Here is a 25,677-nt window from a genome sequence, read left to right as displayed (position 1 = left end):
AGTGTCTAACGATGACGTGACTTCAACTGATGAGGAATTGACTTTATTGTAGTGTGACCTAATCTTCCTCTCATCCCTTTCCCCCTCAATCCTTCTCATCCCTCTTCCTCCATCCCTCCTCTGCAGGTTCGTCCAAGCAGAGACACGCTGCCACCCCTTCCAGCCCCTCCAGTCCAGGGGGGGTACGTCCCGGCCCGGGTCCCGGGGATGCAGAGGCCTTGCCCCCATTCCACCTGTGCCAGCCCCTGGAGTGTATTGTGGAGGAGACAGAGGGGAAGCTTAATGAGCTGGGCCAGAGGATCTCAGCCATAGAGAAGGCCCAGCTGCAGTCTCTGGAACTCATCCAGGGAGAGCCGCTCACCAAAGACAAGATTGAAGAGCTGAAGAAGAGCCGGGAGGAGCAGGTGAGAGCAAACGGATGATCATTCGTAGGTATAGGAACACAGAGAGATCCTATTGAATTATTGATGAGGTCATAGACCAGCGTTTCCCCAAACTTGGTCCTGGGGACCCCAAGGGGTGCACGTTTTGGTTTTTGCCGGAGCAAAATGATTCAAATAATATTTTTTTGAATCAGCTGTGTGGTGCTCGGGCAAAACCCAAAATGTGGACACTTTGGGGTCCCGAGGACCGAGTTTGGGAAACGCTGTCATAGACCCTCAATACAGGTAGGTATGGAAAGTCTTGTCAAAAAAATGTACAACCCAAAGCGAAAACGTGCATTTCTTATTCCAGGTAGTTTCGTCTCCGTTTTTTATTGATTTTATTTAGTTTTGTGCCTAATGAACACCACCTAGGTCTGATAGGATCTGATGGGTCGATGAAATCTCTCAACCAATGGATGAGCAAGACCTGAACATAGAACTATGGGTCTGATCCCCCCCATGGTGTGTGTCCTCTAGGTCCAGAAGAAGAAGAAGATCCTGAAGGAGCTGCAGAAGGTGGAGCGTCAGCTGCAGTTGAAGACCCAGCAGCAGTTCACCAAAGAGTACATGGAGGCCAAGGGCCTGAAGGAAGAGCAGGAGGCAGGCCAGGGCCCGGGGCCAGGGCTGGGGGAAGGGGCCAACACTACCATGCCTGGGGTCCTCACAGCAACACCAGGGGTTAACACGCGCACACAGCCCGGGTCGGACACAGGGTCTGACGAGGAGAACAGAGAGGAGGAGGAAGAAGAAGAGGATGATGAGGAGGTTAGGAGTTGTTGGCGGTGGTCTGTTATTTCTGACTAGTTAAGAGTTTCTGCTTTTCTGCCATTTTCCCCCTGGTGTCTAATAATAACACCCCCTGGTGTCTAATAATAACACCCCCCGGTATCTAATAATAACACCCCCTGGTGTGACTGTCGTCCCCCTGATAGTGTCTAATGGAGACGCGACTGTCGTCTCCCTGGTGTCTAATCATAATTTATCCTGACTGAAGTTGTCCTGATCACATTCCTGCTGTGTTTTGAAATCTGTTTCTTTTAGCTGCTTAATTTGTAGAAGTTTGCCTCATTCCTATTCCAGGATGACGAAGATGAGGAGGAGGATGATGATGATGACGACGACGAGGTGGAAGATTACGCTAAACTACCCCAGGTGGACACCATCCTCTACAGGGATGGACAGCAGCCCCCCCTGCCCCCCTCGCCCTCACCCCATCCCCTATGCTCCCCCCACTCCCATCTCCACCCCCCTCCTCCCCCCCTCCAGACTGCCTTCGTACCCATCCAGCCCCTACCTGAGTACAGCCCGTGCCCAGCTGACTACCCCTGCCCTGGCAGTACCAGCCCTGAGCTGCAGAGGGTACTGGTGGGCCAGCAGATGCTGGGTCAAGGTCAGGGGTTAGGACCAGGGATGGTAGGGCAGCAGGCCCCAGACGGACTCATGGTGGCTTCGCCCGCTCAGACGCTTACAGACACGCTGGATGACATCATGGCAGGTGAGTGGGTGCAGCGTAGCGTGGTTTTACAGTTCTACCTGCTGTGGGTGGGTGCAGCGTAGCGTGGTTTTACAGTTCTACCTGCTGTGGGTGGGTGCAGCGTAGCGTGTTTTACAGTTCTACCTCTGTGGGTGGGTGCACAGCTGTGTTCTACCTGCTGTGGGGGTTCAGCGTGGTACAGCTGTGGGTGGGTTCTTACAGCTGTTCTACCTGCTGTGGGTGGGTTCAGCGTAGCGTGGTTTTACAGCTGTTCTACCTGCTGTGGGTGGGTGGGTGCAGCGTAGTGTGGTTTTACAGCTGTTCTACCTGCTGTGGGTGGGTGCAGCGTAGCTTGGTTTTACAGTTCTACCTGCTGTGGGTGGGTGGGTGCAGCGTAGCGTGGTCTTACAGCTGTGGGTGGGTTCAGCGTAGTGTGGTCTTACAGCTGTTCTACCTGCTGTGGGTGGGTGCAGCGTAGTGTGGTCTTACAGCTGTTCTACCTGCTGTGGGTGGGTGGGTGCAGCGTAGTGTGGTTTTACAGCTGTTCTACCTGCTGTGGGTGGGTGCAGCGTAGTGTGGTTTTACAGCTGTTCTACCTGCTGTGGGTGGGTGCAGCGTAGTGTGGTTTTACAGCTGTTCTACCTGCTGTGGGTGGGTGCAGCGTAGCGTGGTTTTACAGCTGTTCTACCTGCTGTGGGTGGGTGCAGCGTAGTGTGGTTTTACAGCTGTTCTACCTGCTGTGGGTGGGTGCAGCGTTACAGCTGTGGTTTTACAGCTGTTCTACCTGCTGTGGGTGGGTGCAGCGTAGCGTGGTTTTACAGTTCAGCTGTTCTACCTGCTGTGGGGTGGGTTCAGCGTAGTGTGGTTTTACAGCTGTTCTACCTGCTGTGGGTGGGTTCAGCGTAGCGTGGTTTTACAGCTGTTCTACCTGCTGTGGGTGGGTGCAGCGTAGCGTGGGTTTTACAGCTTGGTTTTACAGTTCTACCTGCTGTGGGTGGGTGGGTGCAGCGTAGCGTGGTCTTACAGCTGTGGGTGGGTTCAGCGTAGTGTGGTCTTACAGCTGTTCTACCTGCTGTGGGTGGGTCAGCGTAGCGTGGTTTTACAGCTGTTCTACCTGCTGTGGGTGGGTGGGTGCAGCGTAGCGTGGTTTTACAGCTGTTCTACCTGCTGTGGGTGGGTGCAGCGTAGTGTGGTTTTACAGTTCTACCTGCTGTGGGTGGGTGCAGCGTAGCGTGGTCTTACAGCTGTGGGTGGGTTCAGCTGTGGTCTTACAGCTGTTCTACCTGCTGTGGGTGGGTTCAGCGTAGCGTGGTTTTACAGCTGTTCTACCTGCTGTGGGGTGGGTGCAGCGTAGTGTGGTTTTACAGCTGTTCTACCTGCTGTGGGTGGGTGCAGCGTAGTGTGGTTTTACAGCTGTTCTACCTGCTGTGGGTGGGTGCAGCGTAGCGTGGTTTTACAGCTGTTCTCAGCGTAGTGTGGTCTTACAGCTGTTCTACCTGCTGTGGGTGGGTTCAGCGTAGTGTGGTTTTACAGCTGTTCTACCTGCTGTGGGTGGGTGCAGCGTAGTGTGGTTTTACAGCTGTTCTACCTGCTGTGGGTGGGTGCAGCGTAGCGTGGTTTTACAGCTGTTCTACCTGCTGTGGGTGGGTGGGTGCAGCGTAGCGTGGTCTGTTCTACAGCTGTGGGTTCAGCGTAGTGTGGTTTTACAGCTGTTCTACCTGCTGTGGGTGGGTGCAGCGTAGTGTGGTTTTACAGCTGTTCTACCTGCTGTGGGTGGGTGGGTGCAGCTGTGGGTGGGTGCAGTGTGGTTTTACAGCTGTTCTACCTGCTGTGGGTGGGTGCAGCGTAGTGTGGTTTTACAGCTGTTCTACCTGCTGTGGGTGGGTGCAGCGTAGTGTGGTTTTACAGCTGTTCTACCTGCTGTGGGTGGGTGCAGCGTAGTGTGGTTTTACAGCTGTTCTACCTGCTGTGGGTGGGTGCATCTCAAGTCTTAACTTATTTCCTCCTTAGAATACTCCCTGTCTCCTTTTCTTCAACTGCACTGATTTGAAAGAACAATACTGATGAACAAATTCCTCAAAGGCCTGAAAAGTAACAGATACTTTTCACTTTCTCTCCTTTTCTTTCTCTGTTCCAGCAGCGGTGGGCAGCAGAGTACCCATGTTGAACACTACAACGTCTCCAACCCCCTGTCTGACCCCCTGTCACAGACCCCCTCCAATATGGGTTCACCCCCCTCCCCACTGCCCCTCTACCCCTCTGTGGACATCGACGCACACGTAAGCCACTGTTCACACACACGCTGTGGATATCGATGCTCATGTACTGTAAAGCCAATGGTCTCACACACACACACACACATTCAAGACTGAAAGACACACCTACACACAGCGTTGTTGTAAATGTGTGTGTCCCTCTCCTTTCAGACGGAGAGTAACCATGACACTGCGCTGACGCTGGCATGTGCCGGAGGACACGAGGAGCTGGTGTCTGTTCTCATTGCGCGAGGAGCCAACATCGAGCATCGCGACAAGAAGGGTAACACACACAAAGTTACTGTTCATTCTAAATGTTAGTTAGGCCTGTATATCCGTCAGACATCTTTTATTTTCTGATTAATCAGGAATATTTTTTTCATACATCCAAGACAGGATTTATACAGTGTTCAAAGTGCTTCACATTGTATTGGGTGAATCTGTATATCTGGTTGTGACCCCCTCCTCTCCTCGTTCTCTGCCCAGGCTTCACCCCTCTGATCCTGGCTGCGACAGCGGGCCACGTAGGGGTGGTGGAGCTCCTTCTGGATAAAGGGGGTGACATAGAGGCCCAGTCAGAGAGAACCAAAGACACGCCCCTCTCCCTGGCCTGCTCAGGGGGACGACAGGAGGTACAGCAGAGCTCTGATTTAAATGTGTTTCTAGTGTGTAATTCTATGGTACACGCTCACTTCCTTTCTATGAATCACCACATTGAATCTAAATCAACTCCCCTTTCACAGAAATAGCATATTGAGAAAACAATAGACTTACATTTCCTTGTCTCCTCTCCTAGGTGGTGGAGTTGTTGCTGTTGCGAGGAGCTAATAAAGAACATCGTAACGTGTCAGACTACACCCCTTTGAGCCTGGCGGCGTCTGGAGGCTACGTCAACATCATCAAGATCCTCCTCAACGCCGGCTCAGAGATCAACTCCAGGTACGGGACGGGACCAACGTGGTTTCTTTTAACTGATACCACTACTTTCCCAGGTCTTCAACAAATACATGTATTTATAAAATAGCATCTCTTAAATCAGAAAAGTTCACTGGGTTGTTTAAATGAATGATGACTGCATCTTTGGTAGTGAAAGTCCCTCACGTCTCTCACTAATTGATAAAATCCTCCCTCGATTTTTCTGTCTCTAGGACGGGCAGTAAGCTGGGTATCTCTCCCCTGATGCTGGCAGCGATGAACGGTCACGTCCCTGCGGTCAAGCTGCTGCTGGACATGGGCTCCGACATCAACGCTCAGATCGAGACCAACAGGAACACGGCTCTGACTCTGGCCTGCTTCCAGGGCCGGGCTGAGGTGGTCAGTCTGCTGCTGGACCGCAAGGCCAACGTAGAGCACAGAGCCAAGGTGAGGAGACAGAACCGGTCACGGTCCATATTATAGCAGTATATCAAGTCCAGAGCCAAGTTACATATAGGCTGGTGAATCCTAACTAGAGAATTGTCACTCCAACTCCCAGTGCCTGACTAAGTGTTTGAGGGATTGGCCCCATATTGTAAATGTGATGTTGACCTCCCCCTCCCCTGGTAGACTGGTCTGACCCCTCTAATGGAGGCTGCGTCGGGGGGCTATGCTGAGGTGGGCCGGGTGCTGCTGGATAAAGGGGCTGACGTCAACGCCCCTCCTGTCCCCTCGTCCCGGGACACAGCCCTCACCATCGCTGCAGACAAGGGCCACTACAAGTTCTGTGAGCTACTCATCAACAGGTGGGCATTAAACCAACTTATCAATCATTCTGAATGAATCAAGGTCTTTGTCTGAGTGTTCATTTTGAAGCCAGGAATTTCCCTAAAAGGTAATGTTTTGATTCTCTCGTTCATCTTTTTATCCTGTGTTTATCTCTTGTCCCTGTTTTCCTCCGTTGTCCAGGGGGGCTCACATTGATGTTCGCAACAAGAAGGGGAACACACCTCTGTGGCTGGCGGCCAACGGCGGCCATTTTGACGTGGTTCAGCTGCTGGTGCAGGCTGGGGCCGACGTAGACGCTGCAGACAACCGCAAGATCACGCCACTCATGGCTGCCTTCCGTAAGGTAGGTCGTGTCGCAGGATGACCCTTCCCCTCTGCAACACCTGGCCCTCTCACAACCTAGTTCCAGTACCAGGTCCTACAGTCTTCCCCATACCTTTACTGCTCCCAGCCTGAAACAATATTGGCCTATTTTACAGGTGTCTTTCATTTTCTCTCTCCCCTTGTCTGTGTTTCTCAGGGTCATGTAAAGGTGGTTCAGTACCTGGTAAAGGAGGTCAACCAGTTCCCCTCAGACATTGAGTGTATGAGATACATCGCCACCATCGCTGACAAGGTAACACCACCACCGGTTTGGAATGGTCTCTCTTTGAGCAAGTATGGCAGTGGGTTAGAAAGAGTTGTGTCCACTAACTCCACGAACTCTCTCCATCCCTCCCTCCCCCTCCATCCCTCCCTCTCTCTCCATCCCTCCCTCTCTCAGGAGTTGTTGAAGAAGTGCCATCAGTGCATGGAGACCATCGTCAAAGCCAAAGACCAGCAGGCTGCTGAAGCCAACAAGAACGCCAGCATTCTCCTCAAGGAGCTTGACCTGGAGAAGTCCAGAGAGGAGAGCAAGAAGCAGGCCCTGGCCGCCAAGAGAGAGAAACGCAAGGAGAAACGCAAGAAGAAGAAGGAGGAGCAGAAGAAAAAGCAGGAGGAGGAGGAGGAGGAGGAGGAGCAGGAGCAGAAGACAAACAAGGAGGAGGGGGAGGAGGACTATGAGATGCAGAAGCAGGATGACTCTGCTGAGGGTAAATTATATCTTGATTTCAATATCCATCCTTTTGTTCCCAAAATACTGATTATTAACATTTGTTTGCTGTGGCTAGTTTATTTAAAAAAAAAAATTTATTTCACCTTTATTTAACCAGGTAGGCTAGTTGAGAACAAGTTCTCATTTGCAACTGCGACCTGTCCAAGATAAAGCATAGCAGTGTGAGCAGACAACACAGAGTTACACATGGAATAAACAATTAACAAGTCAATAACACAGTAGGAAAAAAAGAGTCTATATACATTGTGTGCAAAAGGCATGAGGAGGTAGGCGAATAATTACAATTTTGCAGATTAACACTGGAGTGATAAATGATCAGATGGTCATGTACAGGTAGAGATATTGGTGTGCAAAAAAGCATTTCCTTTAACAAAAGCTAAGTGTAGATTGCAGTCAATCCTTTTCTGTAGACTGTTTTCAAAGTAAGGAAACACATGTCTATGTAATATTGTGGAACTGTCTCTTCAACTCTACATTCATCCCTCCTGCTCTTCAGAAGTGGACCCCCCCATCGACCCCCCCAGTGCGACCACTACCACCACAATCGGTATTCCCGCCACCTCGCCCTCCTTCAGCTCTGTGTTCGGCAAGAGGGCCAGTGTTGCCACGACGACCAGCACCAACCGCAAGAGCAAGAAGAACAAGACCAAGGACTCCTCCCCCAGCGAACCAATCATACGGCAGGACCAACAGGTAACTAACCAATCATACGGCAGGACCAACAGGTAACTAACCAATCATACGGCAGGACCAACAGGTAACTAACCAATCATACGGCAGGACCAACAGGTAACTAACCAATCATACGGCAGGACCAACAGGTAAGGAACCAATCATACGGCAGGACCAACAGGTAACGAACCAATCATACGGCAGGACCAACAGGTAACGAACCAATCATACGGCAGGACCAACCGAACCAATCATACGGCAGGACCAACAGGTAACGAACCAATCATACGGCAGGACCAACAGGTAACTAACTAACCAATCATACGGCAGGACCCACAGGTAACTAACTAACCAATCATACGGCAGGACCCACAGGTAACTAACTAACCAATCATACGTCAGGACCCACAGGTAACTAACTAACCAATCATACATCAGGACCCACAGGTAACTAACTAACCAATCATACGTCAGGACCCACAGGTAACTAACTAACCAATCATACGTCAGGACCCACAGGTAACTAACCAATCATACGTCAGGACCCACAGGTAACTAACTAACCAATCATACGTCAGGACCCACAGGTAACTAACTAACCAATCATACGTCAGGACCCACAGGTAACTAACTAACCAATCATACGTCAGGACCCACAGGTAACTAACTAACCAATCATACGTCAGGACCCACAGGTAACTAACTAACCAATCATACGTCAGGACCCACAGGTAACTAACTAACCAATCATACGTCAGGACCCACAGGCGGTTGGTTGTATTTAAAGTATAGATACACATTTAGATTTTGCACACACACACACACACACACACCGTACCAGTCAAAAGTTTGGACACTTGGTCATTCAAGGGTTTTGCTTTATTATGACTATTTTCTACGTCAACTATGAAATGACACATATGGAATCATGTAGTAACCAAGTGTTAACACCTCAAAATATGTTTAATATTTTTCAAAGTAACCACCCTTTGCCTTGATGACAGCTTTGCACACTCTTGGCATTCTATCAACCAGCTTCATGAGGTAGTCACCTGGAATGCATTTAAATTAACAGGTGTGCTTTGTTAAAAGTTGATTTGTAGAATTTATTTCCTTAATGCATTTGAGCCAATCAGTTGTGTTGTGACAAGGTAGGGGGGTATACAGAAGATAGCCCTATTTGATAAAAGACCAAGTCCATATTATGGCAAGAACATCTCAAATAAGCGAAGAGGAATGACAGTCCATTACTTTAAGACATGAAGTTCAGTCAATCCGGAAAATGTCAAGAAATGTAAAAGTTTATTCAAGTGCAGTCGCAAAAAACAAGACAATGACTCAACACACCTCCAGGCCGTGTAAGGGCTATTTGACCAAGAAGGAGAGTGATGGAGTGCTGCATCAGATGACCAGGCCTCCACAATCACCCGACCTCAACCCAATTGAGATGGTTCGGGTTGAGTTGGACCGCAGAGTGAAGGAAAAGCAGCCAACAAGTGCTCAGCATATGTGGAAACTCCTTCAAGACTATTAGAAAAGCATTCCAGATTAAGCTGGTTGAGAGAATGCCAAGTGTGCAAAGCTGTCAAGGCAAAGGGTGGCAACTTTGAAGAATCTCAAATATAAAATATATTTTTGATTCGTTTAACACTTTTTTTGGTTTCATAGTTTTGATGTTGTCACTTATTCTACAATGTAAAAATAAAGAAAAACCCTTGAATGAGTAGATGTGTCCAAACTTGTGTGTGTGGACACCCCTTTCAAATTAGTGGATTTGTCTATTTCAGCCATGCACATTGCTGACAGGTGTATAAAATCGAGCACACAGCAATGCAATCTCCATAGACAAACATTGGCAGTAGAATGTCCTTACTGAAGAGCTCTGACTTTCAACGTGACCCCGTCATAGGATGCCAACTTCCCAGTAGGTCAGTTCATCAAATTTCTGCCCTGATAGAGTTGCCCTGGTCAACTTGAAGTGCTGTTATTGTGAAGTGGAAATGTCTAGGAGAAACAATGGCTCAGCGGCAAAGTGGTAGGTCACACAAGCTCACAGAACGGGATCGCTGAAGCGCATAGAAAGTTTGTCCTGTCTCTGGAAGCAACTTCAGCACAATAACTGTTTTGTCTGGGGCTTTATGAAATAGGTTTTCATGGCCGAGCAGCCACACATCAGGCAGTCTGACAGACAAATCTGGGTTTGGCGGATGCCAGGAGAACACTACCTGCCCCAATGCATAGTGCCAACTGTATAGTTTGGTGGAGGAAGAATAATGGTCTGGGGCTGTTTTTCATGGTTCAGGCTAGGCGCCTTGTTCCAGTGAATGGAAATCACTACAGCATACAATGACATTCTAGATTGTTTTGTGCTTCCAACTTTGTGGCAACAGTTTGGGGAATGCCCTTTCCTGTTTAAGCATGACAATGCCCCTGTGCATGAAGCGAGGTCCATGCAGAAAGGGTTTGTTGAGATCGATATCGAAGAATTTGACTGGCCTGCACAGAGCCCTGACCTCAACACCATCTAACACCCTTGGGATGAATTGGAATGCCGACTGAGCCCGGACTAAAAGCCCAACATCAGTGCCCGACTTCACTAATGCTTTTGCGGCTGAATGGAAGCAAGTCCCCGCAGCAATGTTCCAACATCTAGTGGAAAACCAGACTAGTGGAGGTTGTTATAGCAGCAAAGGGGGACCAACTCCATATTAATCCCCGTGATTTTGGAATGAGCTGTTAGACGAGCAGGTGTCCACATACTACTGGTCATGACTGTAAAATATAATGTAGATAAGTTAAATGATGAGTGAAGCCAGTGTTTTTTTTGTTTTTTTCCGGGAGGCTGTAAATACACATTTCCTTTCACAATTCTACTGTCAAACAGTCAAAGCAAGTCAATCAAGGTGTCTAATCAGTGATAATTCCATCTCTGTCCAGCAGGTGGTGCTGGCACAGCACAAAGCAAACAAGATCCATGGCGACCCGCGGGGCGGGGCTGGGGGTGCAGGGGGCACCAGCGACTCAGACCCCCTGGACAGCACCGACTGTGCCAGTGAGAGTAGCAGCAGTGGGGGCAAGAGCCAGGAGCTCAACTTCCTCCCTGACCTCTCCTCTTCCTCCTCTTCCTCTTCATCCTCTTCGTCCTCGGGCCCCTCTCACAGCCTGCAGCCAGGCCCAGAGAAGAGACACTGTCATCAGCTACACCCAGTCACCGTCTCCATCTCCAAACCTACACAGAAGTGAGTGACCTGCAGTACCTTTGGTTTGAGTTAGAACTGTAGTTTTCCTAAAGGAGCTGGTCAAGCACCACCAATCACACAGAACAGTAGTTTTCCTAAAGGAGCTGGTCAAGCACCACCAATCACACAGAACAGTACATTTCTAATACATGTACGTAGTTAAAAACAGCAACCGTATTAATTGTGAATCTGACCTTTTACCCCTTTCTCTCTCTCTCTCCCCCTCTCTCTCGCCCGCTCCCCCTCTGTCCCTCCCCCTCTCAGAGCTCCAGACATGAGTGAGTTGACCCCCAGCAGCTCTGTACCGTCTCAGTTTAAGACCATGTCGCTACCTGTCACATCCTCCAACAGCAAGAGCCTCACCAGCCCCAAGAGGGGACAGAAGAGGGAGGAGGGTTGGAAGGAGGTGGTGAGACGGTGGGTAGACACATATTCCATCCATAAAATCCATCTGGAAATGCTTCAAGTTAATCTATAGGTCATTTTAGGCCAGTGGTTTCCAACCGTCTTCGGTTACTGTAGCACCAGCTGAATTTTGCTCTGCCTGGAGTACCCCTGAAGTACCCCCTTGTGTATTTTATCAGTAGGCCTTTGGTCTCATGAGTCTTCTCTAGTCCCCACTGTGGATAGGCCAAGTACCCCTGGTTGGGAACCACTGTTTTAGACAATGAGGAAGTTGTCAGGCCTGTAAGTTGTCAGGCCTGTGGCTCCGTATTGGATTTTGTGCTTTGGCCCGGTTCTAAACCCCATATGAATCTCTCTCTCTCTGGGCTGCAGGTCCAAGAAGCTGTCGGTCCCGGCCTCGGTGGTGTCGAGGATCATGGGTAGAGGAGGCTGCAACATCACAGCTATACAGGACGTGACGGGAGCACACATCGATGTGGACAAACAGAAAGACAAGAACGGAGAGAGAATGATCACCATCAGGTAGGGACAGGGAGGGGACCCCTGTGGTGACGGCAGCACACTATTACACCAGTCAGCAGAGTAGAGAACTGAACAGGAGGAAAGCAGAGAAAAGGGTAATAGCTATGCGTTGATTTATCCGAGTCAGGTTTTTCCCAAACTACCAGGGGTATGCGCCAGGCCGTTGGGGGTACCCCGAATAAAAATGTGATTCACTTAAAAAAATAAACAGTATGTTTATATTTTCCAACGGGGCTATACATTTGGGTGATACAGGTATTCAAGGTAGTCAAATAATTAACATCCACTCACATAAACCGTTACTCTCTCGCGGGAAACCTTCACTCTTGCGCAGACATTTCGAAATGAAACACGACCATTTGAAGAATAAACCTCGGAAGCGTCTTATATGGTGAGCTACCGAGTGGCTAAGACAGGCAAGCCCCATACTACTGTGGAGGACTGGCTAAGACAGGCAAGCCCCATACTACTGTGGAGGACTGGCTAAGACAGGCAAGCCCCATACTACTGTGAAGGACTTAATTCTTCCTGCTACCGCAGATATGGCTGGGACAATGCTGGGGGAAAAGGACAAAAAAATGATAGACAATGCCTTCATCAAACAGCACTGTTTCACAACGCATCAGTGACATGGCAGGAGATGTTTTGAAACAAGTGCTGGTTCGCATACAAGCCAGTAAATTATATGCATTACAGCTGGATGAGTCAACAGGTGGCGGGCCTGGCACAGCTCCTGGTATATGTCCATTATGTTTATGGGGGGTCAATTAAGGAAGACATCCTCTTCTGGAAACCAGGACAACATGAGAGGATATTTTTAAAGTACTGGACAGCTTTGTGACATCAAATGGACTTTGGTGGTCAAGATGTGTTGGTATCTGTACTGATGGTGCAAAAGCGATGACAGGGAGACATAGTGGAGTGGTAACACATGTGCAAGCAGTTGCTCCCGACACCACTTGGGTTCACTGCAGCATCCACCGAGAGGCTCTTGGGTACACTGCAGCATCCACCGAGAGGCTCTTGGGTTCACTGCAGCATCCACCGAGAGGCTCTTGGGTTCACTGCAGCATCCACCGAGAGGCTCTTGGGTACACTGCAGCATCCACCGAGAGGCTCTTGGGTTCACTGCAGCATCCACCGAGAGGCTCTTGGGTACACTGCAGCATCCACCGAGAGGCTCTTGGGTTCACTGCAGCATCCACCGAGAGGCTCTTGGGTACACTGCAGCATCCACCGAGAGGCTCTTGGGTTCACTGCAGCATCCACCGAGAGGCTCTTGGGTTCACTGCAGCATCCACCGAGAGGCTCTTGGGTTCACTGGCATCCACCGAGAGGCTCTTGGGTTCACTGCAGCATCCACCGAGAGGCTCTTGGGTTCACTGCAGCATCCACCGAGAGGCTCTTGGGTTCACTGCAGCATCCACCGAGAGGCTCTTGGGTTCACACTGCAGCATCCACCGAGAGGCTCTTGGGTACACTGCAGCATCCACCGAGAGGCTCTTGGGTACACTGCAGCATCCACCAGGCTCTTGGGTACACTGCAGCATCCACCGAGAGGCTCTTGGGTACACTGCAGCATCCACCGAGAGGCTCTTGGGTACACTGCAGCATCCACCGAGAGGCTCTTGCTGCCAAAGGACTGCCTGACAGCTTGGACACTACAGTGAAAATGGTTTACTTTGTTAAATCAAGACCCCTGAACTCTTGTGTATTTTCTGCATTATGCAATGATATGGGCAGCGACCATGTAACGCTTTTACAACATACAGAAGTGCTTTGGTTAAGGGGCAAAGTATTGACACGTTTTTTAAAATTGAGAGACGAGCTTAAAGTTATTTACTGACCATCATTTTCACTTGTCTGACCGTTTGCACAATGACAAGTTTCTCACACGACTGGTCTATCTGGGTGATGTTTTGTCTCGCCTGAATGATCTGAATCTAGGATTACAGGGACTCTCCAACTATATTCAATGTGCGGGACAAAATTGAGGCTATGATTAAGAAGTTGGAGATCTTCTCTGTCTGCATTAACAAGAACAAAACACAGGTCTTCCATCATTGTATGATTTGTTTGTGTGCAAATGAACTCAAGCTTATGGACAAAGTCAAATGTGATATAGCGAAGCACCTGAGAGAGTTGGGTGAGCAATTACGCAGGTACTTTCCCAAAATAGATGACACAAACAACTGGATTCATTATCCCTTTCATGCCCTGCCTCCAGTCCACTTACCGATATCTGAACAAGGAAGCCTCATCGATATTGCAACAAGTGGTTTTGTGAAAATGTAATTTAATCAGAAGCCACTGCCAGATTTCCGGAATAGGGCTGTGCTGAGTATCCTGCCTTGGCTAATCACAAAGACACTGATGGCCTTTGCAACCACGTACCTATGAGAGAGTGGATTCTCGGGCCTCACTAGCATGAACTAAATACAGACACAGACTGTGTGTGGAAAATGATTTAAGACACTCTCCAACACAACCCAACAGTGCAGAGTTATGTGTATCCTTTCAAGCACACATCATTAACCTGTGGTGAGTTATTCACAATTTTTAATGAACAAATAAGGTTTTATATGTAAGATGGTTAAATAAAGTGCAAAATGATTGATTATTATTATTTGTGCCCTGGTCCTAAAGAGCTCTTTGTCACTTCCCACGAGCTGGGTTATGATGACAACTTACACTCATTCTTATGTTTAATAAATGTATTGTCTAGTGTGTGTGTGGCAGGCTTACAATGATGGCACAAAACAACACTTGAGAGTGTGCTGACCCTGGTGCCAGAGGGGGTACTCAGCTGGAGGTTGAATGTTTGAAGGGGTACAGGACTATAAAAAGTTTGGGAACCACTGATCTGAGTGATTCTATGTATTTAAAAGGTTAATAGCTGTGTGTTGATTTATGAGTGATTCTATGTATTTAAAAGGTTAATAGCTGTGTTGATTTATGAGCGATTCTACGTATTTAAAAGGAATGAAGTGGAGTGTCTAATCCTCCTGCCGTATCTCCAGGAGATCAGTGAAGAGTTGAGATACTGTGATTGGTTGGAACCATGTCCATGGAATGTTTTCATTGTTGTGTGGCCCCTGACCCCTGTTGTGATGGTTCATTCCAGAGGTGGCACAGAGTCAACACGCCACGCAGTCCAGCTGATCAACTCTCTGATCCAGGACCCAGCCAAGGAACTAGAGGACCTGATCCCCAGGAATCACATCAGGGCCCCGGGTTCCAAGACCACCTCAGCCCCATTCCCCACCCCCACTGGAGCTAACCTTAACCTCACCATCGGTGCCAAGGCCCTGGGCTCCCTGGTCACGTCCTCTGGGGTCTCCTTCCAGTCTTCATCCTCTCAGACAGGGGGTAAGATGGGTAAGGGTCTGTCTGGGGTGAGGCAGCCCTTCCCTGTGTCTCTCCCCCTGGCCTATGCCCATCCCCAGCTGGCCCTCCTGGCAGCCCAGACCATGCATCAGATCAGGCTCCCCAGGCTGCCCATGGCCCAGTTTGGTGGGACCTTCTCCCCTGCCGCCAGCACCTGGGGCCCGTTCCCGGTGCGGCCGCTGAGTCCCGGTAGCGCCAACAGCTCCCCCAAACACAACGGTGGTAGTAGTGGTAACAACCAGACCAGATCCAACTTGTCTAGTCATAATGATCACAATAACACATCATCCACGGGCTCCTCTGTCTCCAGTCCTAGTGCCTCTAACAGTCAGACTGCTACGACTACAGGGTCACCCCACACCCCTAACCACCCTCATGGGGCCCAGGCCCAACCCAGTGCCCCCACCCCTTCCTCAGTCAGGAAACAGCTGTTCACCTCTGACCCCAAGCACACAGGGATCAACTCTGTCTCCATGGTTACTGCCACCACTGTCAGTAGTAGTCACTCAGTGAGAGGTACAGTGTCTCCCGCCCACCAACACACGGGCTTAATGGCTACGTACGCCCCTAACACTCCTCATCCCCAGGTCGCACCCATCTCTCAGCCCCCCAAGTCACCTTCCAGCGCCCCCACTGCTCCCCCAGGCAAGGAGAAGCTGACCCCCTCCCTCTCTCAGGAGGGCCAGCACGTCTCCGTCAACAATGTGGTTAGTTCAGGTGGTTTCACCGCCCCTGCCATGGCTGCCCCCTCCAAACCTGAGCCCCGCCAGCAGCAGCACCAACCCCTCCTCCCCTAACCTCCACCACCTCATCAGACCCCCTCCACCTCTCCAGTCCAGCTCCCACCTCCCCCATCCTCCTCCGCCCCCTCACACAAACACCCCAACAGCACCGTACCCCACTTCTCGGCTCCCGCTCCCCGCATCTCACACCGCATGCAGCCCCCGACAGGGCCCTACTACCAACACCCCAACCAGCAGCAGCAACAACAACAACCGTTCCTACCCCACAACACACAGCAACAACATGAGCACCCCAAACAGAAGCTGCCCCAGCCCCCCTCCATGCCCCCTCAGCCCCAGTCCTCCATGGGTCTGATGAACGGCTCTCCGATGCAGCAGCAGCAGGTCCATGGTGGGGCCAAGCCCCAGCAGATGCCCCCTAACTTCGGCCCTGCAGCCCTCTTCAACCATTTCAGCAGCATGTTCGACAACAACAACCAGGTGGGTGCCACTATTTTTATTATCCACAGAAAACACTTTATTACAATAGAGCAGGACTCTCCAACCCTGTTCCTGGAGAGATACCATCCAGTAGGTTTTAACTCCAACCCCGTTCCTGGAGAGATACCATCCAGTAGGTTTTAACTCCAACCCTGTTCCTGGAGAAATACCATCCAGTAGGTTTTAACTCCAACCCTGTTCCTGGAGAAATACCATCCAGTAGGTTTTAACTCCAACCCTGTTCCTGGAGAAATACCATCCAGTAGGTTTTAACTCCAACCCTGTTCCTGGAGAAATACCATCCAGTAGGTTTTAACTCCAACCCTGTTCCTGGAGAAATACCATCCAAGGTTTTAACCAACCCTGTTCCATGCCATAGGTTTTAACTCCAACCCTGTTCCTGGAGAGATACCATCCAGTAGGTTTTAACTCCAACCCTGTTCCTGGAGAAATACCATCCAGTAGGTTTTAACTCCAACCCTGTTCCTGGAAAACCATCCACTGGTTTTAACTCCAACCCTGTTCCTGGAATCCAGTAGGTTTTAACTCCATAGAGCCCTGCCATAGAGTAACAACATGTTTTAAAGATTGTGACCTAAACGTCAGTGCCTGTGCCCCAGTTTGTTCATTAACCACTTCTCTCTATTAGGTGGGTAACAACCAGGTGTGGGGTGCGTGCCACCTCCCTGCCCGCTCCCCTCCTGAGCAGCAGTATTCTGCCCCTCCCGCCTACATGGGCCAGATGGATGGCATGATGGCCCCTCCTCCAGACAGCTCCAAGGCCCCTGGGTACCGCTCTGCCTCACAGAGGATGGTCAACAGTCCTATTGGTAAAAGAAAGGGACATTTTAGATGTATTTATTTGACTGTGTTTGACCTTTTTATTGTTTTATTTAACCAGGTAAAACCCATTGAGGTTAAAAACCTATTTTGCGAGGGCGACCTGCCAAGAAGGCAAAACAGGGAAATAGCAGTGTCCATAAAACATTACAGAAAAATACAGAATACACACAAAAGACAGTGTCACAAGTTACAGACACAATTGAATATTAGAAACAACTGCAGTTGTCACAAAGTGTTGTCGATCAGAGTCTTAAAAACAGACAAGGACACTAACTCCCCAACCTTCTGAAGCATGTTCCAGGATGAAGGGGCATTATGGGAAAAATATTGTTTCCCCATCTCAGTTCTAGCCTTAGGAACAGACAAGGACAGCAGCGACTGTGAACGAAGACTATATTGAGTGACTGATCTGGTCAGTAAGGAACAGAGATGCAAAGGGAGTTGTCCATCAATGCTTTGCACATACAAGTGTATCCGTGCTTTAGCCTCCTGGTGGAGAGAGAGGTCCATTGCACCATAGCATACAGATCACAGTGATGGGTCAGTAATCTAGCATTAGTAATAGATCTTAAAGCACCATGATACACTGTCTAGAGTTTAAGGTTAACCAAGAGAATGAATTGTACATCATTGCTGGGGGATATTTATTATTATTCTGCATTAAAGTTAATGAACGTGTTGATGAACGCATAGTAGTCGCCGGGGCCTGCATATAGACAATATCACCATAATCCAGCACTGATTTTAAAATAAATAAAAATGTTAAGTGCTTTGAACAACATCCTTTCAGACTAACATTGAAAAGCAAGATTTTGTTCCTGAAATAGAAACCCAATTTCAACTTCAGTTTCTTGGTCAACCTTATGCCCCAAACTCTCTCCCTGTCTTACAGCTCTAAGTCTGACCAGCTATGCTACCAGTATGTCTGGTAGTCCAGTCTACCTGCAGTCTATAGGCCTCTAACTCTCTCCTTTCTCCATAGCGTTGACCAGCTATGCTACCAGTATGTCTGGTAGTCCAGTCTACCTGCAGTCTATAGGCCTCTAACTCTCTCCTTTCTCCATAGCTTTGACCAGCTATGCTACCAGTATGTCTGGTAGTCCAGTCTACCTGCAGTCTATAGGCCTCTAACTCTCTCCTTTCTCCATAGCGTTGACCAGCTATGCTACCAGTATGTCTGGTAGTCCAGTCTACCTGCAGTCTATAGGCCTCTAACTCTCTCCTTTCTCCATAGCTTTGACCAGCTATGCTACCAGTATGTCTGGTAGTCCAGTCTACCTGCAGTCTATAGGCCTCTAACTCTCTCCTTTCTCCATAGCTTTGACCAGCTATGCTACCAGTATGTCTGGTAGTCCAGTCTACCTGCAGTCTATAGGCCTCTAACTCTCTCTCCTTTCTCCGTATGTAGCTTTGACCAGCTATGCTACCAGTATTTCTGGTAGTCCAGTCTACCTGCAGTCTATAGGCCTCTAACTCTCTCCTTTCTCCATAGCTTTGACCAGCTATGCTACCAGTATGTCTGGTAGTCCAGTCTACCTGCAGTCTATAGGCCTCTAACTCTCTCCTTTCTCCATAGATTTGACCAGCTATGCTACCAGTATGTCTGGTAGTCCAGTCTACCTGCAGTCTATAGGCCTCTAACTCTCTCCTTTCTCCATAGCTTTGACCAGCTATGCTACCAGTATTTCTGGTAGTCCAGTCTACCTGCAGTCTATAGGCCTCTAACTCTCTCTCCTTTCTCCGTATGTAGCTTTGACCAGCTATGCTACCAGTATGTCTGGTAGTCCAGTCTACCTGCAGTCTATAGGCCTCTAACTCTCTCTCCTTTCCCCGTATGTAGCTTTGACCAGCTATGCTACCAGTATTTCTGGTAGTCCAGTCTACCTGCAGTCTATAGGCCTCTAACTCTCTCCTTTCTCCATAGCTTTGACCAGCTATGCTACCAGTATTTCTGGTAGTCCAGTCTACCTGCAGTCTATAGGCCTCTAACTCTCTCTCCTTTCTCTGTATGTAGCTTTGACCAGCTATGCTACCAGTATGTCTGGTAGTCCAGTCTATCTACACGGGCCAGCAGCTGTGGGCACCCCCTCCTTCAGCAGACAGCACTTCTCCCCTCACCCCTGGAGCGCTGCCACATCAGGTACTGACACAGATGTGTGAAAATTAACCTAAAATGGCCATGAAGCTTATTTTCCAGGAATTCAACATAACATTATTTAACTAATACAATTTAAGAGATTTTTGCTTAACTGTGTTTTAGACTCAAAACCACTAACCTTTAACCTCATCTCCCCAGGCGAGTCCCAGGCGGTGCCCCCTCCCTCCACGGTGTCATCGTCTGGCCCCGTGGCCCCCCCTCCCCACCAGGCCAAGCAGGGCAGCAGCCAGCAGGACAGGAAGGTGCCTCCTCCCATCGGGACAGAGAGGCTGGCGAGGATCAGACAGACCACCGTCAACCCTCCTCTCCTCCAGACCTCCTACACCGCTCCTGTAGGACAGGGAGGCATATGGTCCTTCGGAGTCGGCAGCGCCTCGGGTGAATAGTCACACACATACCAGACACACACACACAACCTCTAACCCACGCTGGTCTCTCCATCCCCAATGTCTTACTGCCCTGATATACAGCTGATGGCTATACACACACCCCTTCGCGCACACCCCCCATTTCTGTCTCTGTCTCCCGTCTCCCTCGCACACACCCCGTTGGTCTCTCACCTCCCGTCTCCCTCGCGTCTCCCTCGCACACACCCCGTTGGTCTCTCACCTCCCGTCTACCCCTCGCTCCCCCCCTAGAAGCCATGTCAGGTTGGTCTCAGCCCCCCCCGTGTCCACCCCTCACACACACCCCGTACCAGCCCATCACTCACCTCACGTCTCCCTCACACACACCCCGTATCACTCTGTGTCTTACCTCCCGTCTCCCTCACCTCTAGAAGCCATGTCAGGTTGGTCTCAGCCCCTGATGGGCAGTCACGTGATCCACCCTGGGCTGCAGGCGGACCACACCTTCTCCCAGTACCAGCCCATGGAGCAGGACGACACCGGCATCTCTAACCCCGCTAACTACCACCAGCAACACATCAACCACCCCAACAACTACATGGACTTCCCCAAGGTAACACACACATGAAAGTATCATATCATCACAAATGGCCATTCCTCTTTTTGTCTGTAGTTAGTGGACTGGTTGTCTCCAGGGTAGGACCATGTTAATATACTGTAGTTAGTGGACTGGTTGTCTCCAGGGTAGGACCATGTTAATATACTGTAGTTAGTGGACTGGTTGTCTCCAGGGTAGGACCATGTTAATATACTGTAGTTAGTGGACTGGTTGTCTCCAGGGTAGGACCATGTTAATATACTGTAGTTAGTGGACTGGTTGTCTCCAGCGTAGGACCATGTTAATATACTGTAGTTAGTGGACTGGTTGTCTCCAGCGTAGGACCATGTTAATATACTGTAGTTAGTGGACTGGTTGTCTCCAGGGTAGGACCATGTTAATATACTGTAGTTAGTGGACTGGTTGTCTCCAGGGTAGGACCATGTTAATATACTGTAGTTAGTGGACTGGTTGTCTCCAGGGTAGGACCATGTTAATATACTGTAGTTAGTGGACTGGTTGTCTCCAGGGTAGGACCATGTTAATATACTGTAGTTAGTGGACTGGTTGTCTCCAGGGTAGGACCGTGTTAATATACTGTAGTTAGTGGACTGGTTGTCTCCAGGGTAGGACTGTGTTAATATACTGTAGTTAGTGGACTGGTTGTCTCCAGGGTAGGAAGTGTTAGTAAACCTGGTTGTCTCCAGGGTAGGACTGTGTTAGTGGACCTGGTTGTCTCCAGGGTAGGACAATGTTAATATACTGTAGTTAGTAAACCTGGTTGTCTCCAGTGTAGGACTGTGTTAATATACTGTAGTTAGTGGACCTGGTTGTCTCCAGTGTAGGACCGTGTTAATATACTGTAGTTAGTGGACCTGGTTGTCTCCAGGGTAGGACCATGTTAATATACTGTAGTTAGTGGACCTGGTTGTCTCCAGTGTAGGACCGTGTTAATATACTGTAGTTAGTGGACCTGGTTGTCTCCAGGGTAGGACCGTGTTAATATACTGTAGTTAGTGGACCTGGTTGTCTGTTAATATACAGGGTAGGACCATGTTAATATACTGTAGTTACCTGTGGACCTGGTTGTCTCCAGTGTAGGACCATGTTAATATACTGTAGTTAGTGGACCTGGTTGTCTCCAGTGTAGGACCATGTTAATATACTGTAGTTAGTGGACCTGGTTGTCTCCAGTGTAGGACCATGTTAATATACTGTAGTTAGTGGACCTGGTTGTCTCCAGTGTAGGACCATGTTAATATACTATAGTAAGTGGACCATGTTAATATACTGTAGTTAGTGGACTGGTTGTCTCCAGGGTAGGACTGTGTTAATATACTGTAGTTAGTGGACTGGTTGTCTCCAGTGTAGGACCATGTTAATATACTGTAGTTAGTGGACCTGGTTGTCTCCAGTGTAGGACCATGTTAATATACTATAGTAAGTGGACCATGTTAATATACTGTAGTTAGTGGACTGGTTGTCTCCAGGGTAGGACTGTGTTAATATACTGTAGTTAGTGGACTGGTTGTCTCCAGGGTAGGACCATGTTAATATACTGTAGTTAGTGGACTGGTTGTCTCCAGGGTAGGACCATGTTAATATACTGTAGTTAGTGGACCTGGTTGTCTCCAGGGTAGGACCATGTTAATATACTGTAGTTAGTGGACTGGTTGTCTCCAGGTAGGACCATGTTAATATACTGTAGTTAGTGGACCAGGGTAGGACCATGTTAATATACTGTAGTTAATGGACTGGTTGTCTCCAGGGTAGGACCGTGTTAATATACTGTAGTTAGTAAACCTGGTTGTCTCCAGGGTAGGACCGTGTTAATATACTGTAGTTAGTAAACCTGGTTGTCTCCAGGGTAGGATCGTGTTAATATACTGTAGTTAGTAAACCTGGTTGTGATGTGTATTAATAACCTTGTTGTCATCAAACACCAGGGTATGGCCATGTCGATGTATGGAGGGACCATGTTGCCCCCCAACCCCCCTATGGGAGAGGGTCCGGGGGGGGCGATGTTCAACGGGCTGCACGCTGCCGACCCTGCATGGAGCCCCATCATCAAGGTGGTCCCCAACAACGCAGACAACACTGACCCACAGCAGGTGAGACTTTATCCACCCACACACACACACACACACACAGTTCTTTGCTAATGAAATTTCCTCTCTTCCTCTTCTCGTTCAGGTGTGGCCTGGGACCTGGCCTCCTCATGTGCACCTGAACCACGTCAACTAGCCGGCCGGCATCGACAGCAATCAAACACACATCCACATCACACACACACACCACAAACATGAATTTAATTTCCAACTGACAACAAAACCCTGATGAGACAACAAAAACAAACAGACTTGTATAACATGTTAACTTTAGTAGAGAACGGAGAGCAAAGCAGAGTTTGAAGAATTGGAGAGAAATTATCTTGACAGCGTTCTTTAATGTGCCTAACTCAAAATAAGAAATATACTACAATTTGAGCGAGGGCTGTTATGGTGGTGGGGTCGGGAGGGAAAATTCTGGGCCCTAATTCAAGTACTGTTGATGTCTGATGAACAACCAAATTGATGGTGACAGCCTGTCCAACAGGCTCCATGCTCTGTGTAGCATAGATGTAGGACTTTGACCCACGTGCAGAGTTGTCGCTCTCCTCAGGGGGAGACCTGATGAAGGTGATGACGACGGAGCTAATGATACTCAACCAACAACTAGAGGATGATGATTACCTAAAGAGAGGCAGAGAGAGGGAAAGAAATCAGAATACCTTTTAGTGGTAAATACATGTATAATTGTTTACATACTAAAAAAGGGTTAAATTGAGAGTACATTTCACGTCGTATAGTGGCTCTACTTTACGTAGCCTGTATTAATGTGAAATATTTACCTTAATATTCAATAAACATATTGATATGTACTTGTGGCGGTTGTACCTTTTTGTTTGTGTAGGTAGGGCTTTGTTTTCATTTCACCAAAATGAATAGCGTGTTTGACAAGTGACAACAATGTATTTATATATTGTCATCTTAGAGAATAACATCTGCACACAACTCATGGCTCCGATGCGATACATTTAATAAATATTAACATTGACAGCTAATCAAGTTTGTAATCAAGTGGGAAGGTGGTATTTACCACATACAGTGGGTCAAAAAAGGTTTTAGTCAGCCACCAATTGTGCAAGTTCTCCCACTTAAAAAGATGAGGCCTGTAATTTTCATCATAGGTACACTTCAACTATGACAAAATGAGAAAAAAAATCCAGAAAATCACATTGATTTTTAAAATGAATTTATTTGCAAATTATGGTGGAAAATAAGTATTTGGTCACCTACAAACAAGTAAGATTTCTGGCTCTCACAGACCTGTAACTTCTTCTTTAAAAGGCTCCTCTGTCCTCCACTCGTTACCTGTATTAATGGCACCTGATTGAACTTGTTATCAGTATAAAAGACACCTGTCCACAACCTCAGTCACACTCCAAACTCCACTATGGCCAAGACCAAAGAGCTGTCAAAGGACACCAGAAACAAAATTGTAGATGTGCACCAGGCTGGGAAGACTGAATCTGCAATAGGTAAGCAGCTTGGTTTGAAGAAATCAACTGTGGGAGAAATTATTAGGAAATGGAAGACATAAGACCACTGATAATCTCCCTCGATCTGGGGCTCCACGCAAGATCTCACCCCGTGGAGTCAAAATGATCACAAGAATGGTGAGCAAAAATCCCAGAACCACACGGGGGGACCTAGTGAATGACCTGCAGAGAGCTGGGACCAAAGTAACAAAGCCTACCATCAGTAACACACTACGCTGCCAGGGACTCAAATCCTGCAGTGCCAGACGTGTCCCCCTGCTTAAGCCAGTACATGTCCAGGCCCGTCTGAAGTTGGCTAGAGAGCATTTGGATGATCCAGAAGAAGATTGTGAGAATGTCATATGGTCAGATGAAACCAAAATAGGACTTTTTGGTAAAAACTCAACTCGTTGTGTTTGGAGGACAAAGAATGCTGAGTTGCATCCAAAGAACACCATACCTACTGTGAAGCATGGGGGTGGAAACATCATGCTTTGGGGCAGTTTTTCTGTAAAGGGACCAGGACGACTGATCTGTGTAAAGGAAAGAATGAATGAGGCCATGTATCTCGAGATTTTGAGTGAAAACCTCCCATCAGCAAGGGCATTGAAGATGAAACGTGGCTGGGTCTTTCAGCATGACAATGATCCCAAACACACGGCCCGGGCAACAAAGGAGTGGCTTCGTAAGAAGCATTTCAAGGTCCTGGAGTGGCCTAGCCAGTCTCCAGATCTCAACCCCATAGAAAATCTTTGGAGGGAGTTGAAAGTCCGTGTTGCCCAGCAACAACCCCAAAACATCACTGCTCTAGAGGAGATCTGCATGGAGGAATGGGCCAAAATACCAGCAACAGTGTGTGAAAACCTTGTGTAGACTTACAGAAAACATTTTACCTCTGTCATTGCCAACAAAGGGTATATAACAAAGTATTGAGAAACTTTTGTTATTGACCAACTACTTATTTTCCACCATAATTTGCAAATAAATTCATTAAATCCAGAAAATCACATTAGGATTTTTCCCCCCTCATTTTGTCTGTCATAGTTGAAGTGTACCTATGATGAAAATTACAGGCCTCTCATCTTTTTAAGTGGGAGAACTTGCACAATTGGTGGCAGACTAAATACTTTTTTGCCCCACTGTATATGGTGAAGTAATACAGAGGAATGTGATTGAGGCGCACACACTACTGGATGATTTAATGTACATATGATGTGTGTGTTTGTGTGCAAGTTATGGAGGTTTATTTCCACAAAAAGACTTCCAAGTTGTCACATGCACAAGTACAGGGAAATTCCTTTCCCAACAATTCAGTAATATCAGTAGTACTATAAAAAACAAGTAAAGTTGAACAAAAACACCTAAGAACACGAGAAAGTAATTAAGCTATATACAGGTCATTGGTCAGTGCCAATACCATATTTACAATGTGCAGGGATACTGGAGTGGTATGGGTAGACATGTAAAGTGACTAGGCATCAGGATAACTGATAAAGAGCATCGCAGCAGTGTGTGAAGTGCAAAAATAAAATCAAAATCGAAGGGTCAATGCAGATTTTAATAAACAATGGCAACACTGCCATGTTGATCTGAGCCACATGCTGGCCACACCTCTTGTGTTAAAAAAATATATATTTGCACGTTATTCAATCATTTTATTATAACTGCTCGCCCACGTCAAGGAGCGTCTGCGTAGCCAGGCGCTAAAATAGAACTTGGTTCAATTTTTATTTTACACATGATGTGCTG

At 48.2% G+C, this 25,677-nt stretch overlaps 1 protein-coding gene and 1 long non-coding RNA gene across 2 annotated transcripts in view; one reads left to right on the top strand and one right to left on the bottom strand.

Annotated features, from left to right (window-relative positions):
• Nucleotides 1-23,268, top strand: part of LOC112236928 (ankyrin repeat and KH domain-containing protein 1-like) — a 60,994-nt gene extending 37,726 nt beyond the window's left edge. Inside the window, 24 exon segments of the mRNA XM_042325965.1 lie at nucleotides 127-404; nucleotides 903-1,190; nucleotides 1,485-1,920; nucleotides 4,040-4,092; nucleotides 4,095-4,178; nucleotides 4,326-4,437; nucleotides 4,641-4,786; nucleotides 4,951-5,093; nucleotides 5,303-5,516; nucleotides 5,700-5,875; nucleotides 6,039-6,201; nucleotides 6,379-6,474; nucleotides 6,622-6,931; nucleotides 7,451-7,647; nucleotides 10,567-10,865; nucleotides 11,130-11,282; nucleotides 11,643-11,792; nucleotides 14,917-16,402; nucleotides 17,052-17,232; nucleotides 19,260-19,385; nucleotides 19,542-19,781; nucleotides 20,182-20,363; nucleotides 22,295-22,459; nucleotides 22,542-23,268. Coding sequence (XP_042181899.1) covers nucleotides 127-404; nucleotides 903-1,190; nucleotides 1,485-1,920; nucleotides 4,040-4,092; nucleotides 4,095-4,178; nucleotides 4,326-4,437; nucleotides 4,641-4,786; nucleotides 4,951-5,093; nucleotides 5,303-5,516; nucleotides 5,700-5,875; nucleotides 6,039-6,201; nucleotides 6,379-6,474; nucleotides 6,622-6,931; nucleotides 7,451-7,647; nucleotides 10,567-10,865; nucleotides 11,130-11,282; nucleotides 11,643-11,792; nucleotides 14,917-16,402; nucleotides 17,052-17,232; nucleotides 19,260-19,385; nucleotides 19,542-19,781; nucleotides 20,182-20,363; nucleotides 22,295-22,459; nucleotides 22,542-22,592 — 5,729 coding nt within the window. The 3' untranslated portion in view covers nucleotides 22,593-23,268.
• On the bottom strand, nucleotides 20,466-21,783 carry LOC121846930. The gene is made up of 2 exons (XR_006083933.1): nucleotides 21,750-21,783; nucleotides 20,466-21,370 (listed from the first exon to the last, which is right to left on the bottom strand). It is a non-coding gene; the product is annotated as an uncharacterized LOC121846930 (long non-coding RNA).
• Nucleotides 23,269-25,677: the final 2,409 nt, after the last annotated feature.

This window comes from Oncorhynchus tshawytscha, linkage group LG08 (assembly GCF_018296145.1).
Source record: "Oncorhynchus tshawytscha isolate Ot180627B linkage group LG08, Otsh_v2.0, whole genome shotgun sequence".
NCBI classification, from domain to species: Eukaryota; Metazoa; Chordata; class Actinopteri; order Salmoniformes; family Salmonidae; genus Oncorhynchus; species Oncorhynchus tshawytscha.
This window is presented reverse-complemented; position numbering and strand designations above follow the sequence as displayed.